The sequence below is a fragment of the Corylus avellana genome, chromosome 11, assembly GCF_965113065.1.
Source record: "Corylus avellana chromosome 11, dhCorAvel1.hap1.2, whole genome shotgun sequence".
NCBI classification, from domain to species: Eukaryota; Viridiplantae; Streptophyta; class Magnoliopsida; order Fagales; family Betulaceae; genus Corylus; species Corylus avellana.
In genome coordinates, this window is record NC_142500.1 from 1,594,248 (window position 1) to 1,612,750 (window position 18,503).

At 36.6% G+C, this 18,503-nt stretch overlaps 1 protein-coding gene and 1 pseudogene across 3 annotated transcripts; both read left to right on the forward strand.

Annotated features, from left to right (window-relative positions):
• The first annotated feature begins 339 nt into the window (after positions 1-339).
• LOC148582974 (uncharacterized) lies at positions 340-7,500 on the forward strand (annotated as a pseudogene).
• Positions 7,501-9,027: 1,527 nt separating this feature from the next.
• LOC132165254 (putative caffeoyl-CoA O-methyltransferase At4g26220) lies at positions 9,028-13,932 on the forward strand. 3 transcript variants are annotated; one of them, XM_088511712.1, is made up of 6 exons: positions 9,028-9,077; positions 9,464-9,536; positions 9,647-9,726; positions 13,029-13,173; positions 13,263-13,397; positions 13,503-13,932. In XM_088511712.1, the coding sequence occupies exons 2-6, from the start codon at positions 9,468-9,470 to the stop codon at positions 13,791-13,793; spliced, it is 720 nt and encodes a 239-aa protein (XP_088367838.1). In that variant the 5' UTR covers positions 9,028-9,077; positions 9,464-9,467; the 3' UTR covers positions 13,794-13,932. The 3 variants fall into 3 exon arrangements, with proteins under 3 accessions (XP_088367838.1, XP_088367835.1, XP_088367836.1); XM_088511709.1 differs by lacking the exon at positions 9,028-9,077 and adding an exon at positions 9,148-9,236 and having other exon boundaries at positions 9,438-9,536; XM_088511710.1 differs by lacking the exon at positions 9,028-9,077 and adding an exon at positions 9,148-9,236.
• Positions 13,933-18,503: the final 4,571 nt, after the last annotated feature.

Here is an 18,503-nt window from a genome sequence, read left to right on the forward strand (position 1 = left end):
TTTTTCTTTTCTAATTAGGTTTGCTTTTGGTTTTCCTTGTTAATTTAGGAGGTGTCTAGCCTATATAAATCCTTCTAGTCTTTATTTTTTTTTTCAATTCAGTTTATATTATCAATTAAATTTAAGTATTTCAGAGTTATTTCTTTGTTTGCTTATTTGGGGCACTTAGAGACTTTTTCTTCCCTATTTGTTATTTTCTCTCTTCCTGAGTTCCATTTTCTATCTTCAATTCTTAGTTTTGCTGCTATTAACGCTGTTAGGACAATCCTAATTCTGCCCGGCGTTAGTTGGTATCAAAGCTCAACGTTTTCTTGGGATGAATTTTTTCATTAGTTTTTCATGACTAGTGGTCGTGGTCGACGTGGACAGGTTCCGAAGGAGGAAGTCCCTTACCATGAGTGCAGTATACAAGACGTGATGATTGAAGATTTGCAAAGGCAGGTTGCGAAGTTAACCCAGCGTCTAGTGGCGCAAAACTTGGAGATGTATTGCGATATTGATGGTCGCAATTCAAAATCCAATTTCGAGAACCCGTATCACAAGCCTGTTCTATTTCGGGAACAACGTGTTCGAGATGAACGACATGGAGACTTAGATTTTAGAATTAAGTTTGTTGATGAAGAGTTTCAACATGAAGAAGACGTTGAAGATCCTTCTCAATGTTTCGTGGATTGGAATTATCCACCAATTTATGATACATATGTCGACGATGAGGATCTTATAGAGGTGGAGGAAAATTTTATTTTCAAAGCGGAAGAAATCATTGATCCTTTTTGGGAGATTTATATGTCGCACGAATGGGAGAAGATAAATGAATACTGTGTGAAGATTGAAGTATCTCAATATGATATGAAGAGTTTTCAAAGTACTATTCGCAATCAAGTTGTGATGGGTAATAAATTGTTTCTCTTCCAATATCAAGTTGCATTGATGTTGAGAAGTATGGGATGTGAGGGATTAATTGGACATCCAAAAGATTGAGGAAAAGATGATTTGAACTCAAGGGCGAGTTCTTTCCAACCCGGAGAGACTAATGCAGGGGAATTTGAGAAAATTGTTATTTTAATTATGCATATGTGTTTTAGTTGTCATTTTTCAATAAGGATTGGGTTTTTCCTTTCCTATTAAGATTTGTTTTCCTTTTTCTGTTAGGATTTATTTTCTTTTTCCAATTAGGTTTGCTTTTGGTTTTCCTTGTTAATTTAGGAGGTGCCTAGCCTATATAAATGCATCTAGTTTTTATTGTTTTTCAATTCAGTTTATACTATCAATTAAATTTAAGTCTTTCAGAGTTATTTATCTGTTTGCTTATTTGAGGCACTTAGGAACTTTTTCTTCCCTATTTGTTATTTTCTCTCTTTCTGAGTTCCATTTTCTATCTTCAATTCTTAGTTTTGCTGCTAGCATACGCTGTCAGGACAATCCTAATTCTTCCCGGCGTCATTAAGTATCTCTGATCTTGAAGAGAAAGCAATTAAGAAAGGGAGGGACCTTATAGGTTTTCTTGAGCCTCTTGCTGGGACTTAGTAAAAATGGTCCTATACTGGGTTTTTTTTGGGACCTTCGAACCTAGTTGTAGGCCTTTTATTCCCTGGGTCGATCGATGTGCTGATTTGCTTCTGCCTTCTTGTTGCTTGAAGCACTTGGTTCTCTTGGCGTGGATTAAATATATGGACGAGTTTTTACAAACTTCCTTGTGATATTTTTGGTTCAGCCCAACAGTTCGGGAGAACATCCTCTCCATTTCCTTTCCATTTCAAAGGAAATGGAAAGGAAACAATAAACAACAACTATTAAAGATAACAATAAACAACTCCCACTCCACCAGTAACGACAACAAGACAAAACACCACTATTGAAGATAACAATTAATAAACACTGCACAACTAAGGACAAGAAGACAAACACCATTATGCCCATTATCTTATCCCATCTCCATGGCCATGGCCAGATAATGTGGCTTGGCTGGCGTGCACGTGGAGTAATGCTATGCACCTCACTTTTATTTCGTTGCAACAAGGGCTGATTGACGGTTACCTTTGTTTCTCTCTCTCTCTCTCCACCTTCAACCCCACTTCTCACACTCCCCCTCACTCCTCCGCTGCACCACTACACCGCACCCAATTGGAACAAGGCAACAAAACTCTTTTCTTTCATTTTCCTCTACTTTCTTAAACGTAAAATCGAGGTTAAAGCCAAAAAAAAAAAAAACGAAGGAAAAAAGAAATAGAAAAAGGCAGAAGCGTAAAAGTGCAATTGAGGCTGAGATTAGCGATCTTGAGGATCCGCGATCTTGAGGATCCCCTCATACTTGGCGGTACTCACATTCTAGGCCTTGGGATTGCGGTAGAGAACATCATGGGAGTGGTAATGGGACTGGTCCTTGCAGAACTCGTAGACAAAGCTCTGGACCAAGGCAGGAGGGAGGGGTCTTGGATTGGGGCACTTGCAGGGGAAGTGATGAAATTCCTGAGAATGGTGCCGTGGTACTCAAAGAAAGAGAAAGAGGGAGATTTTGTCCTTTTAGTAAAAAGTGAAAAAATAAAGAACTAAATAGGTTTATATAATTGCTGACATGGCATGGCATATACCATATGGTCATTTCACATGCCACATATACTATTGAATATTGATGTGCCATCTTTCAGTTTGTCACGTCAATAATTTTTTTTTCCAGTGCAATGGATGAGAGGACTAGATTGCTACTATTTAAATTTTTTAAGGACTAAATTGAAACTTTTAACTTTTAGGAATGAAAACAATACTAGGCCAAATTGCAAGGGTCAAAAGTATATGAAGTATACAGTTTCTTGGCTTTGACAGCTCAAGCAGTATTAAATCAATCAGGAACAAGATATTTCCACTTTTACAAGTGTTATATTTAAGGCCATTAATTTTGCTTTTATAAGGCTAAGTAGCAAATTAGCCAATATTAACTTTATGCTTTGACCCTTTGCTTCTGATGTCTTCACTTAAAGGTAAATTAAATCCATATTTTTTGTGATTTGTCCTTTCCTAAGGCTTTTTATGGTGATAGAAACTGTATGCTTCTGCTTTTTTCTCAACTCTTTTTCATTTGTTTCACCTATCTTCTTCTTTTTCTTCTCTTTTTTGGTGACTTTTCTTTTTATCCTGCACCTCAGGTTGAACATGTTGACAGGGAGGAGAAGACAATGGCAGCATATGAACTTATTCAGATATACTGCGAACTTATTGTGGCACGCTTACCAATGATAGAGTCGCAAAAGTATGCAAACCAGTAAAAAAATAATAGTTATTTTGAGTAACCTTAGCATTTTCTTGTTAGCATGCATAATTACGTACACAAAAACGTTGTGAATAAGTGTGTGCGCGAGTGGATAAAAGCATTTTCTTCAGAATTTGAGAGATCTAAGTTTCTTTGTCCTGCTAGAGGACATGTACGTCAATGTGGAAGATCATAACTTTGTGTTACTTAAGGCCAGTAAAGAGAGAGAGACTTTTTATGTTGGGTTACAGTCCCGTCCAAATCATGTGGCTGTTAAGTATCTATCTACCTCTGGTGTTCTTTTGAGTCAGACATGAATTACAGTCTTGTAGGTGCTCCACTATTAGATTTAGTATAAGATCTTTAAATTAGATTGATAGCTGACTCACCATTCTATTAGAAGTAAATTTCAGCATTATGATCTTAACTGTGAGGTGTTCGGTCTATAAACGTTTCTCTTGCCTGTGGTTAGAAAGATAGTATTTTCAAAATGTTATCTTGGTCGGTCTTACTGCCAAACTTCTTATTTCTTGAGTTTTGAGATCTTGCTTTGTGCTGATCTATTTCATATTTTTTCCAGAAACTGTCCCATTGATCTGAAGGAAGCAATTTCAAGTGTAATATTTGCATCTCCAAGATGTGCAGACGTTCCTGAGCTCACAGAAATCCGCAATCACTTTACAGCTAAATATGGAAAAGAATTTAGCTCTTCTGCTGCTGAATTACTTCCAGATTGTGGTGTAGGTCGCACGGTAAGTTTCTGGACGGCATGTTTAACTATTCTTGATTGGAATTACAGAGGGTAACGAACTCTGTCAAAGATCAAGGGTTTAGTGTCACTGCTTATTTTTTAATGTCGTTCTATTCAGTTGGTTGAGAAATTATCTGCCAAAGCACCTGATGGTCAGACCAAGATCAAAATTTTGAGTGCAATTGCTGAGGAACATAACGTTAAATGGGATCCTGACTCATTAGACGAGAAAGATACAAGCCCCCCTGAGGATTTGCTGGTAAGATGTGCTCATTTCAAATTGGTCCATACATTGCTTGGTGTGACATTATCATAGAGCATACTGCATCGCCAATGTAAAAGTTACAAAGTAACCGCCACTGCCTTTCATTGTTTTAATCGTTTTGTTGTTTACTAATATCATTTTCAAATATTTTATCAGAATGGACCAAGCAATTTTGAGAAGGCCAGTAAATTATTTGTGGAGCCTCGTGTCCAAGCTCCACCTAATCATGATGACAACAGACCTCCTCCCAATGTTCAAGCTCCGGTTAAACATGATGCAAGGCATGATGTATCTGGAAATTTCTATGATCACAACACCAGATTATCACCTCACGCCCAAAACTTTGATTCTGCACATGCTGACGCCAAAAAGTTTGCAACGTTTGGCACATTTCATCCACAAGTGGGATCGTCACGTATGTGAAGTATCCATTTGACGATGTTAAATTCTTACTCAGTCAAGGTTTTACATGGGGCCAATTTCTTATTATCTACTCTTTCTCAAAGTGGATTTATGGGCTTCTGTCTTATAGGAACTGGGAGTGAAGAGAGAGAATCCAGGCATACATATTCTGGGGAAGGCAATGCTTTTTCTTTGGGTAGGAAGAATTGGAATATGGAATTTAAGGATGCTACCGCTGCTGCACAGGCAGCTGCTGAATCTGCAGAGCTTGCAAGTATGGCTGCCAGAGCAGCTGCAGAACTTTCAATCCTTTCACAGGTCAATAGGCAGCAATATTCTCCGGAATCACACAAGTCTTCTGCTCATGGGCCAAGTGGTGAATGGTCTCAAAAATATGCTGGGTCCAAATTGCAAGGTGAACATATTGCCAAACGTCCAGTTAATGATGCCTTCCCTGAAAGAAATTCTTTGAGGCATGATGAGCAAATTGATCGCACTGAGCAAGATAGCCCGCCAGGAGCAGTTGAAAGGTATTACAGGGATGATCACGAGAACACTGACAAGTCTAGCTGGTCAGCTTCCTTGAAGTCAGCTAGAGATTCCATTGATAATAATCCAGTGGTTAATAGTTCCCAAAATACAGATAGGTATTCTCGAAAGAATTCATCTGAACTAGAGAACAGTAATTCTTTAGGTGAACTGCGTATGAAGAAGCAATCCAGCAACAGCGGGTTAGAAATTGATAATGAACCAAATGATCATACGAAATTTGAGAATGTTGATTATATTGGAGATCTAAGGATCAGAAAACAATCTAGCAGAGCTTCTCTCATAATTCTCGAAAGAATTCATCTGAACTAGAGAACAGTAATTCTTTAGGTGAACTGAGTATGAAGAAGCAATCCAGCAACAGTGGGTTAGAAGTTGATAATGAACCGAATGATCATACGAAATTTGAGAACGTTGATTATATTGGAGATGTAAGGATCAGAAAACAATCTAGCAGAGCTTCCTCTTAGAATTCTCATTCAAGCACTTTTAGTGATGATGCTGGTCAGGAATCTTTTGTTATTGATGAAGATAACATCCCTAGCAACAATGAGAAGACAAATTCTTATGACAATGCTGCTATGGTTTTTGATGACTATGGTTCAGATGGTGATGATTATAAATTTGATGTTGGGAATGAGTTAAAGGGACAAGAATCTAGTTTGTATTTTTCGTCTCCAGGTAGAAAATCACAGGCAAATCAGTTAGAGAATACAAATGCTTGGAGCCCCAGGAAAAACATTGATGAGCTATTTGAAAAGTCCATTTCCCAATCACATTCTTCCATCGAGCTTGTATTTGCTGAAAGTTTGAGAAGTTCTACGGTTCCTTCACAACCACATGATTTCGTGCATGTGACTTATGATGATTCAGATGGCCAGAGTTCAGATGGTGAAGAGGAGCTGGAGAAATCAAAGCTTGTTGGAAATATGGATCCTAGTATGCATCCTCGCGAACAGATTGTTTACTCCAGAAATTCTGAGCTGAGCAAGAGTGCAAGTCATGAGTTGATAGCATCTTCATCTGCTGAGAAGGAAAATGCGGCATTTAACCGAGAGCCATGGTCGCCACCCTCTCCAGTTGATTTGGAACCCATCGAAGTACACCTCGAGAAAGACCAAGGAAAGGAATTTTATGGTGCATCTGATAAAAGGTTTGGTTATGGTGACCTGCCATCTCCAAAACTTGAAAAATCCGTATCAGACTTGAGCGTTGAGGACAAGGAGCAGACACCACCATTACCTGATACTTGGAAAGATAATGAACTTCTAAAGGAATCTAGTTTAGGAAGCGGTAGCGAGTTGAACTTTGGAAAGTTGAGAGGAGGCCTCGAAATAAGGGTTTGACGCGTTCACCTTATACTCGAAGTCCATCAGGCAATGCTTCATCCGTCAGGCAAGCCTCAGGCAGTACTTCCAAGATTGAACAATCCCCTTCTTCTGTAACGGCCAGGACTACAATTAGTCCTGATGCTCGCAATCAAGAGCCGCGCAATCAGAAAGTGACTTTAAAACAAAGTAGAGAGCTAAGCCCTTGAGCCCCAGTCTCATCTTTTGATTCTGATGATGATGATTCAAAGGAACCCTCACAGCAGACTATTTGCAGTAGTCGACAGACGCACAATCAGAAAGCAGGCACTAAAGTAAATAAAAATTCAAGCCCAAAGGTCCCAATTACAAACTTTGTTGCAGACCCTAACGATTCTGAGGAAGATCTTCCTAAACAAGGTTCCATCGGCAATGCTCGTCCAATTACCGGATTGTCTCGACGGACAAAAGCCTCTTCTCCAAATGCCAGTAGGAGTTCTTATTTGAAGGCTAAGGGTACGTTCGAGGCATCATCGACTCCGAACTATGGAGAAGAAAGGAAATCCTCTTCAACTGAAGCTCTACGAAAGCCCTTGTCTCAGACCAGGAGCTCAGATCACCTGGGAAGTTCTGAGAAGCGTCAATCAGTAGAGCAGGAGGCATCTAAGCCAGTACCAGAATCCAAGATATCAACATCACGTAGGACTGATATTTCCAAGTCTTCAAGTGCGGAGACTCCATCCACTGAAAAGGCTAGTCATGTTCATCCAAAACTTCCTGACTATGATGCCATAACTGCGCACATGGAGTCTCTCCGACGGAATCGCTAATATATTTAGTTGCATGCACATAGGATATTGTAGGTATTTACACGTGCTTCGTAATTATTGTTTTGATATGAGAATCCAATGAACTTGGGGTTATATATAGGATGTGTAAGATGAAAGTTTCCTGCCCAAAAACGAGTCAAAAACAGTCACATTATTTTTGTTTATAAATTCTTTTTATTTTTGGGTACTGTGCAAAGATAAGGGCACATTTGTTTGAAAATTGATGTAACGTTATAAAATGTCTTGTTTTAATTGAGTTTGGATATCAAAACTGTACGAATGCCGGCCTGTTTATTTTATGCGATTCTAACTTCAACTTATGACTCTTAATTAAGAGCAAATAATGGCTATTCAATTTTTAGTTGTTCTTAGACTTAGGCAAAAAAAAAAAAGAAAAGAAAAGAATTTTGTGGGCGTCTGCTTGATTGCGCACAGCATGGTAGGGATTCTAGGGAACCTTTTTTTTTTTTTTTTTAATTGAATAAGGAAAAAGGTTACATGGGAGATTCTAGAAAATCCTTGTTTGCAATTGAATTGGATCAGGATTCTTTGTCGCAATTGGATGGGCAATTGTGAGAGGTCCCAATGATGAGGCCCACTTACTCGTGCGGAGAAATGTGCGGATCATGTTGAGGATGTTAAGGGCAGTGTATGAATTTTGAACAAGACTTGTTGGTGCAATTTTCGATTGTATGCGAAAAAGGCCCTGAAGCAGTCTCTGCATAGTGGGTTACTACACACTTTCTTGTGAATTTGGGCTTTTGTAATGAGCCTTTTTCGGCCTTTATTTTCAAATATTGACAAGATTACATTCTTCCAACTCTTTCCTTTATTTTCTCTCTTTCTCCTTCTCCTCTTTTTCTGGCCGTCCTTTCTTCACTCTTCTTTCTCCTCTTTATAGCCCTCTTCTTGTGCCCGGATGTAGCTTTTTCCAGCTTACTACCTATTTAACTTATTTATTTAATAGGTAGTACAACTAGGCTTAGGGTTAAGAAAACAAACCTAGGGGGTAAACGGAATAGAAGGGGAAGAATTAGTAGGGAGACCTTTATCGCTCGTGCTACATAGGCCGATGCGACTTTATGTTTAATAATTCTCTAATGATGACTTTTTATTTTTTTGTCAGATACCCACTTAGCTATCGGTTTTGTCCAGAGTACCCATAGTCTGGGTGAATATTCTCAGATGTTAGTGATCTCGCTTCCCGGGCAAGTTGACTCCTGGGCCATCGTAAGCGATTGTCTTTACCCAAGGACGTAGTCGTTCTCTCAGATGAAATAACCCTCTGCCATTATGCATAACCCGCATAACCTATCCTAGTTATTTGGGCTGATTTTTGGCCCAAATTTGTTTATTCTTCTGCGCGCTGTCCCAAAGGACGGAAAATATCCCATCCCTAACAAGCCTCACCCTTAAAAACTGACCAGTTTTATTTGGTTTCTGCAAAAAAGTTCTTATTGTCGTGATGGCAATGTACCAGGACTCACTTGCATAAAAATTAAAAAAAAAAAAAAAAAAAAAACACGTCAGAGAGGGTCGGCCAAACAAGAAGTGAAGGACTAGGGAATTGAAGGCTTTACGCTAGGAATATTTGTTTATTACTTGAACGTCAACAGAACTTGGGAAGCCCAACACTTTTATACCTTAAATTTCTAGACATGTTTCTCAGTGCGCCACCGCTCGTGTCGACGCGTGTCCCACTTTTTGCGCTGGAAACCTGATTCAGGTTGCTCAAACCTGGTACTCCATCTCAATCTAGATTTGAAAACTTTTATAAAAGCTCTCACACTGTTTGGATCGATCGTTTATATGTGCTTAATTGATCATATATATAGCAGCACCGCCTTCTATAATTGGCCGTACTTCTTTGTGTTCATCCCAGCTGGTACAGAATATTAATTTCCCTTTTTATCTGCTTTATTACTGTATTTCTCCGACAAATTCTTTTCCTTTGGGGGGGGGGGGGGGGGGGGGGGGTGGGTTTGTTCTGTTTTGTTTTCAAGTGACCAGATTGTTTTGTGAGTGAGCTGTGAGAAGGGTGAATATTATTATGATCTAACAGTTGCTGCACACTTTCCCTTTTAAGGGTTATCACTACTTTTGGCATTTCAGAGCAATGGAAAACACCAAACAGGAACAATTTTTGACAAACCCAGTTATATTGCAAAGTCAGGAGTCATATGAGGTATTATTATTGTCTTTAGATTTTCTTCGATTAATTATATGCTTTTTTTTTTTCCTTTTAGTTTATCACACCAATCTACACGTACTGTTAATTAATATATATTCTGCTAGTATATACTGGCCACTAGTGTGTACCCACGAGAACCAGAGCCTCTAAAGGAGCTAAGGGAGGCTACTGCAAACAATCCGCGGTAAGGATCCTCTATCTCTCTCTGTTTTTGGGTTTTCTATTTCTTTGTTTCTTGAAATAGAAACAAATAATGGAATTGGGATTGCTGATCTTTTGGAAAACACTACGTTTGGATTGGAGACGTTAACCCCTGCTTTCCCAAGGCAGGGTGAGTTTTCTTGATTTTTTATTTTGGTGTTGCAACAAAGGGGCGTTTGATTACCGAGAAATATATATATATCAAATTTTATTGTGTTGAGAGATGGGTTTTATATATTAAGCTTGTGTTCTATTAAATTTGTATTCACTTTATATATATATATATATATATGAACGTTTCAGAGATGGGTTGGGCTTTGAGTTTTCATTAAAGAAAGACTGATGGGGATTACGATCAAAATTAGGAAAAGACTTGAAAGTTGGAACCACTTTAATTGTACCCACTCTTTTCTTTGTTAGGGATATTAAATATGTAGGTGCTTTTGGCTTGGAAATTCTATTAAATTTGTGTTCACTTTGAATATTAAATTTGTGCACCGAAGAAGAAAAGAGCTTCAATTAATGAAACGGCTGTCAAAAGCCATTAAAAGCTCAAACTAAAGAGATACTTATCTGATTGTCTAAATTCACATCACATATTCTTAAATCACATGTTCTTACTCTGTTTTTCTAATCGTTAATAATGAGAATTGGGATGAGTATTAAAGGAAAAAATCACTTAACTGCCCATCGTTGCCGTCGATCGCTCTCTCTGCCGTCCTAAGCAAACCCATAGTTTTCACATTCAACTTTTATTTCTATATTTCTTGACGGCAGCTATTGATTGGAGAGTTGCATGCATGATTGAAATCTGTTATTGTTTCTGATAGGATATTCTTTCTCTCATAATATAGAACTCAGATGAGAGAACTAAAAATTCCTCCTTTTGTTTTTTTGTGGTAAGTAGAAGTAAAAATATTAGTGATATTTAAGATCAGTAAGTTGCGTTTATTTCTACAAATTACCACATTTATTGGTGTGTGTTGACTGTCAGTAACATTAGATTGGTTGAGGATGGATGCTCTTTGAGACGTTAGAGCTGGGAATTGGGAATAAAAATGATATCTTATGGTTGCTATGTGCTTTTCATTTTTTTAAACAATGGGAATTTTTGTAGTGAAGTACATGCACTGCTTCTATCATAGTTTGGTGTCCTGATTCAGAATATAGTTGCTCTGCTCAAACCATTGTTCTTATGTATTGATAACTTTTGTTTTTGAATTTCTAATTGTAGAATGTGACACTTTCCATTGAGAATCATTTTAGTTAAAGAAAGCAATATCCATATGTGTGTGTTTTCAATATTAGGTTTGATTTATTTTCCATATTAAAATATGTGCATTTTGGGTTTGATTGGTTACCATTCTTCTATTCTCTCTACTTACCACAGTTTTCCTTTAAATAGGGGTCATTAATTAGTATTGTATAAATGATAAAGAAAATGAGAGCACAATGTGGTCATAAAGGGCGACTCTCATAGGTGAATGTAGGCCTCTTTAGGCCAATCCACCCTAAATTTTCTATGTTCTCTCTCTCTCTCCAAAATCACGTATAAAGTCGATTTTGCCGATAATTCCATCAAAACCCTGCATCCCATTATTATTGCACAATTACACACACAAAAAAAAAGAGTACATAAATACGTAAAAACTTTTTTATTTTTATTTTTGGTAGCGGAAAACATTCCGATCACATTTATTCAAAAATAATACAAGCATAAAGCTCTTATAATACAAAGCAAAAAGCTTTGAAGCAACCATAGCTGAAGCTACGAGGTTACAAACGTCGAAGATGACGTCAAAGATACAACCATCCCAATCTCAAACAAAATCCGCTAACCCATGACTAATCTTCAGATATAACAACATATCTGCTCCAGACAGACTCATTTCAATGCATAGGTAGCTCTTATTCCTTGACCTAGGAGTAGAAAACCCCCATACCGAAACTCTTCCTCTTCGACCCAAAAGCTAGAATATAGATTTAATTCACAACCCAATAGTGTGTTTAGCAAAGGACTTGAAAAATGAAGTAGACAAAAACTATAGCAGATTTGATTGATGTGAGAAAAAAAATAAGAATGTTTTGTATGAAAAAGTGAAAAAATTTGTTTTGTATTTTTTTTTATTTGAATAGTAATAAAAATTGATTGATACGATGTAAAAAGTAAAAATGTTAGGCTTATTTTGAAAGAAATAGTGTAAAATATTTTTTTAGGTCCGGTCCACTCCTTTCACAAACAGAGCCCAAGGGTCTAGACCATAAACAAATACCTCACGGATCAACAAGAGAAAATGCCTTATTACAAGCCGGAAGCTTTTTTAGGCTATGCAACAAAAGTTAAACGGTAAAAGTTTCACATGTATTTGATTATATTTTCTCTCTATTTTTATATTAGAATTTACTGTTCTTTTTTTCTTTTTCTTTTTTATATACTTCTCATTTTAAATTATACCTATGGTCACAAAGATTTTAACATATTGAAATTATATGAATTAAACTAAAATTAAAGATCTTATGCTTTAAATTAAAGATCTTATGCTTTAATTCATTTGAAACATTTTTTAAGTGTTTTTTTTTTTTTTTTTTGAAAGCAATAAAAGACAAATCGATAATAAATTCAGTACCCAATACATTTGACAATATATTTTAACCTTTTTTTGGTTTTTGCTTTTGCTTTTGGAAGCATTTTTCATATAAAAACACTTTCAACACACCAAAGCGATAATTAAGTATCGAATTTGATGTAAAATGATTTATCTGATTGCATTAAATGTTGAGTAAAATATTTTCTTCTATTTTGTATTCCTAAAAAAATAGATTTTGTTTATTTTGTTTTGTATTTTTTTTTTTTAACGTTCGAAATTATATATGTTTTATTTGTATTGAAATATGATAGATTATTTATTTGATTACATTAGATCTTAATCTTTTATTTTGTATTCATAAAAAATATTTTGTTTATTTTCAAATGTTCATAATTATATGACCTTTAGTAGGTCTTTTTATTGAAAGAGCGACACCTTTTTTTTATCCTACATAAAAAGTACAATGAAAATGATTTTTAAGTTTTAAAATTAAAATATAATGAAGAATCCCGCGCATAGCGCATGTTATGTGTTATAGTTAGTATAAAGCAGAATAAAGAGAAATTGAGATGAGATTTTAAGGTGTCGTCTGCCACTAAAGAAGAACATAAGATAGTAATGATAATGTGATTTATAAAAACGCAGTTAAAAATTTGGTAAAATTTTTGTTTGTGATTACGTTTTGTCCTTTTTCCAGAGCATTCTTTGGTACGTCGCCAGATGCAGGTCAGCTAATGGGCATGCTGTTGAAGCTAGTGAATGCAAAGAAGACAATTGAAGTTGGGGTGTTTTCAGGATACTCACTTCTCCTCACAGCTCTTTCAATTCCTGATGACGGCAAGGTTTGCAACACTATTGAGAAATCATGTGATTAATTGTACGCCACAGCTATATCTTTTTTTCCTTGTAATATATGCTTGCCTGACTACAGATCACAGCCATTGATGTCGATCGGAAAACGTATGAGACAATCGGCTTGCCGATTATAAAGAAAGCTGGTGTTGAAGACAAAATCAACTTCATCGAGTCACAAGCTTTACCAGTTCTTGATCAACTTTTGGAAGACGTAATTAATTAAGCTTTAACAGCATGCAGTTATATATTGCATGTTTTAATTTTCAATTTTCAAGAATATGATTATATGTATTGATTGCATGCATATATGATGCAGGCAAAGAATAAAGGGAGCTTTGACTTTGGTTTTGTGGATGCGGACAAGGTTAATTATTGGAATTACCATGAGAGGATGATGAAGCTTGTTAAGGTTGGAGGGATGGTCGTGTACGACAACACACTGTGGGGAGGATATGTTGCGTTGCCTGAAGAGGCTGTTCCAGAAAAGAAAAGGGCATGGAGGAAGTCTACCATGGAGTTTAATAATTCCATCTCTGCTGACACTCGTGTTGAAATATCTCATGCTTCTGTGGGTGACGGCATGCTCATCTGCCGCCGAATTTGCTGATCAGTGTCGAAAAATGAATAAAGGCAACCTAGCTATCATTAGGTCAAATGAACCACTAAATGTCGGATCATATATATATATATATAGTTGCTCCTTTGTGAATGGACAGTGACAACAATTTTCTTGTGAATGGACTGGGCTGAATTCGGTTATTGTAGATTAATTTAAATGTTTTTTTTTTCTTCTATTTTATTTTTATTTTATTCAAATAAGGGAAACCAAGGTATGAGAATTACAAATGAGGGTCATTGTCACTTCCGATATGAAGAGAATATAGAAAATAAGAAAAAGTGAGAATGCTTTCAAACATAAGGCAGGAAGTGGTTCATTTAGCAACATGGTATGTAATAAAGTTGACACATCTAGAGATGGAGCAAAAACACTGTGAGAACGGGTGACAAAATTAAAAAGAGTAAAGCGGAGAAGAAGAAACAGAAAAGAGGGAGGGGATCCCTCGTCCCCAAAAAACCACACGGATGGTGGTAGTAAACCTCACAAGGAGGTGGTTTGTTCTCTACCTAGAGAGAAGGAGGAGCTTCTCTCACTAAAATGAGAGAAGCGGATGCCAAGCATAAAAAAGAAGCGATCAGGACTTAATTCGATCATATTGAGACAACATTATAGAGCTTAGAAAATTTTCCAAATCTAGATTGAGATGGAGTACTGTTATGGGTTTACAATCCTGAGGAAGGTCAAATTCATGCAGCAAAGAAGTCTTGCACTAAAAAAAAAACAGATGCATTGTCTCGTTAGGACTAGCAAATTAGCAATTCTATAATCTATATGTTATTATATATATATATAGGTTGAGAATATTGCATGAAAAAGAAGGATGAGAGGGTTGACCGTTGGGTCTGGCTGTGTGTTGAGGAAAGTCTAATTAGAATGTTAGGTGAGAATCTTGTTAGGGCAATAATTAATGAGTGAGAAAGATGCTTCAATAAAAGCTGATATGATTATTAATTAATTTATAGAAAACAAAAGGTGATATGGGTGATTTGATACTCATGATCTTTTACTGTACGTGTTCTTGACATGACTGTCTTTCTAATCAAGTCTATTTCTTTCATGTAATCTCTTATGTAAAGCCAAAGAGCTAATCAATAAAGGATTTGAGAAAATTAATGCTAAAATCTATTAATTTCTATTGCAAGATTCCTTTGATGCTTGAACAGTTGAACTTCAACATCTTCGGGATTTGTAGACCCGACACACTCCTTTCCAAATTGTTATTGTCCTTAAAGTCCTTGTCACGTGCCTAAATTCAAGCCCGTTTGGCAATGGATAGGCCAAGTGAACATTATTTTTCAACTGTAAGACATTTTTACTTTTTATATTATATTAATTACTTTTTATTATTATTTAAATAAAAAATTCATTACAAACAAAACTTTTTTATTTTTATATACAAAAAATTTTAAATTTCTATCTACTTTATATGATCACATTAATCACTTCTAAACCAAAAACCACTTACTAAAACCATTACCAAACCGGGCCACTCGTCCCAGCAAAAGTGGGTTTTTCTTGCTAGTTGGATATTTCTTGCTCCCAACTTAGATTTAGACATTTAGTATTAGGTGAAGGTTCACCTAACTTTGAAAATGATGTTTCGCAACGAAAAAAAAAAAAAAACATTTTAAAATGATCTTGGCACAACTTTGAAAATGATGCAAAGTTAGTGCATGGAAGAAAGGTTTTTATTTTATTTTTATTTTTTTTAGGGTTTAGTGATGATGCTGAGTATGTTGTCACATACTCTTACTTTCTTGCTAAGTGACTTTTAAAATTATCATTGTATTATAAACGAACTCTAAATAAACTCTACTTGAATTGCTTTGAATTGCATACCACTCTTGGTGGTTTGTATTGATATATATAATCATACAAGAGTCTGTGTTACAATGAAACTTAGATATACAAAACAACGATAACCTTTGTGTTGAGTACTGTACCCTAAAAATATGCATGGTGTAGAACGAAAATTAAATTTATGAGTGTTGTAAGGTCTAAGATTGGGAAAACAGGCACACCCAAAAATTTTGAGAAAATTATAATCTAGAGGAGAAGAGAATAATTTTTCAAATGGAGACTTGTGTTTTAACACAGATGTAGGTAGACGATTAATGAGATAGCATGCTGTTTGACATGCTTCATCCCAGAATTGTTTTGGAACACCGCTATGGGAAAGTAAAGCAAGGGTGGTGTCAATAATATGACGATACTTGCGCTCAACACATCCTTGTTGTTGATGAGTATGAGGACAAGATAGACGATGATTTATGCCAATTGATTGAAAGTATTTTATAAGAGGACGAAATTCACCTCCCCAATCTGATTGTGCACTTTTGATTTTGGTATTGAATAAGCGCTCAACCATGGATTGAAACTTAAGAAAGGTGGACATAAAATCAGATTTATTTTGAATTGGAAAGAGCCAAGTAAATCTAGAAAATGCATCCACAAATGAGACATAATACCGATTCCCATTTATTGAAATAACAGGGGATGGTCCCCAAACATCCGAAAAAAGCTGATGTCCTTTGGCAATCGAACAAGCGGAGCAAGGTGGAAGAGCTTTATTTGTGGTAACTGGAAGACTGAATTTAGATAAAATGTCTCGAACGACACGAAAAGCTGGATGACCCAAACATTGATGCCAGTGAGTCGCAGATGTACGTTCACCAATTAAGGCATGATTTATTGACGACTGGGGAGATGACTTTAGGAATCGGTAGAGACCATTCTTAAGTTGGCCGTGATGAAGAGGAATCTTTGTTTGGCAATCCTTAATAACAAAATAAGATGAATGGAATTCAAAGAATACATCATTATCATGAGCAAATTGACGAACAGACAATAGATTTTTACAAATTTTAGGCACAAGTAAAATTTGTTTAAGCAAAAAAATATGACGAGGAACGGATAATGTTGCTGATCCTATATGAGAAATAGACAAACTTGAACCATTGCCTATGCGAACGAGATTTGGGCCGTGATACTCGTCCGATGTGAGATTGAGGTTGTTCATCCCATGAGTTAGATGATGAGATGCACCCATGTCCGGATACCAATCCTCATCCGGATTGATTGATGGAGAGGAGTAGAGATCGAGCATGTGCAGAAGTGGCTGATTCGTTCTGGAATGAGGCATCAAAACGAGAATAACAGCGAGCTGCAAGATGACCTGTTTTGCCACACAACTGGCAAACATGACGGGCTGGAGCAGATTGGTTGGAGAAGAAGGACCCACGTCCACGGGCTGGAAAAGCAGTGCGACCACGGTATGCTTGACGTCCTCCAGTGAACACATTCCTCCCACGGAATCCTCTTCCACGTGGTGTGCTAGACCGGTTAGAATAATTTGCAAAGGGAATAAGCATCTCGACAGTGGGCATATTTTGCTCAATCCTCATCTCATGAGCCAATAAATGGCCATATATTTCATCCATAGATAAAGGATCTACCCTTGTGGTAACAGATGTGACAAAAGGATCATATTCAGATCCTAGCCCAGCAAGAAGAAAAGATACACTCTCAAAATCATTGAGAGGTTGTCCGGCAGCAGCAAGAGTATTACTCAGATTCTTGATCTTCTGAAAATATTCAGTGATGGAGGATTGACCTTTCTTTGACGTAGCAAGTTGATAATGAGTCTGCATGATTCGAGCACAAGATTGCGAAGCGAACATGTTGATCAAGGCTACCCAAAGGTCACGGGCAGTAGCACATCCACGGCATGAACCACATATGGTTCGGTGAGTGTGGAAATTAGAACACTCAATATCATTTGATCTTTCTGAACCCACTGCATGTAGTCAGGGTTGAGGATGGTCTTCGGCGAGTCTGCTGCAATGTTGGGGTTGGGAATTGTTTGCTTCGGTGGTCGAGTTGTGCCATCCAAAAAACCGTAAGCGTCTTGGCCTCGGAGAAAAGCCAGCATTTGTGTGCGCCATGAGGTGAAATTATCCTTGGATAATTTGATGTAGAGAGTATGAGACATATTTGGTATGGTGTATAAGGGAGCCGGATTCAAAGGTGGTGGATTGACGGGTGGTAATGGATTGATAGGTGGTGGTGGCTGATTGGAAGGTAGATGTGGTGATGGTGGTGCACTTATGGAGGTAGAAGAAATTTCGGCTTCTGTCATTGAGCTAGACGTTAGTCTGTTTATGCTTTAATACCATAAACGAACTCTAAATAAACTCTACTTGAATTGCTTTGAATTGCATACCACTCTTGGTGGTTTGTATTGATATATATAATCATACAAGAGTTCGTGTTACAATGAAACTTAGATATACAAAGATGAAGAGATAACTATTGAAGAGAATAGATAAGAGATGAAATTCAAATATACAAAGATAAGAGATAAGAGATGATAATGAAATCGAATTACAAATAATAACTATTTGGAATTATCGACAGGTTTTGAATGTGAGAGTCCCAGATTATCTTGTGTTCAAACATATTAAAATCTAATCAAAATTTATCTCAAATTTAATGATAGTGTTAAAATTTGTTGGATATTGAGTGATCGGTGTTGCTCTTGCAAATCTTAATATTTGATAAATATTGTTATGCACATGGTTTATACCACTGCCTTAAAAAAAGTTATTATTTTTTTTTTTAACAAAATTGTCATTAAAAAGGGGAGGGTAGCTTGAAATTAAATTTGATAATAAGAAGGAAAAAACCAATTAAATCCAA

Excerpts from the sequence above, each read along its gene's own strand:
- LOC132165254 (XM_088511712.1), top strand. The coding sequence starts at position 9,468 with ATGGAAAACACCAAACAGGAACAATTTTTGACAAACCCAGTTATATTG. Across the intron at positions 9,537-9,646 it reads AAAGTCAGGAGTCATATGAG|TATATACTGGCCACTAGTGT; the intron begins GTATTATTATTG and ends ATATTCTGCTAG. Across the intron at positions 13,174-13,262 it reads CAATTCCTGATGACGGCAAG|ATCACAGCCATTGATGTCGA; the intron begins GTTTGCAACACT and ends GCCTGACTACAG.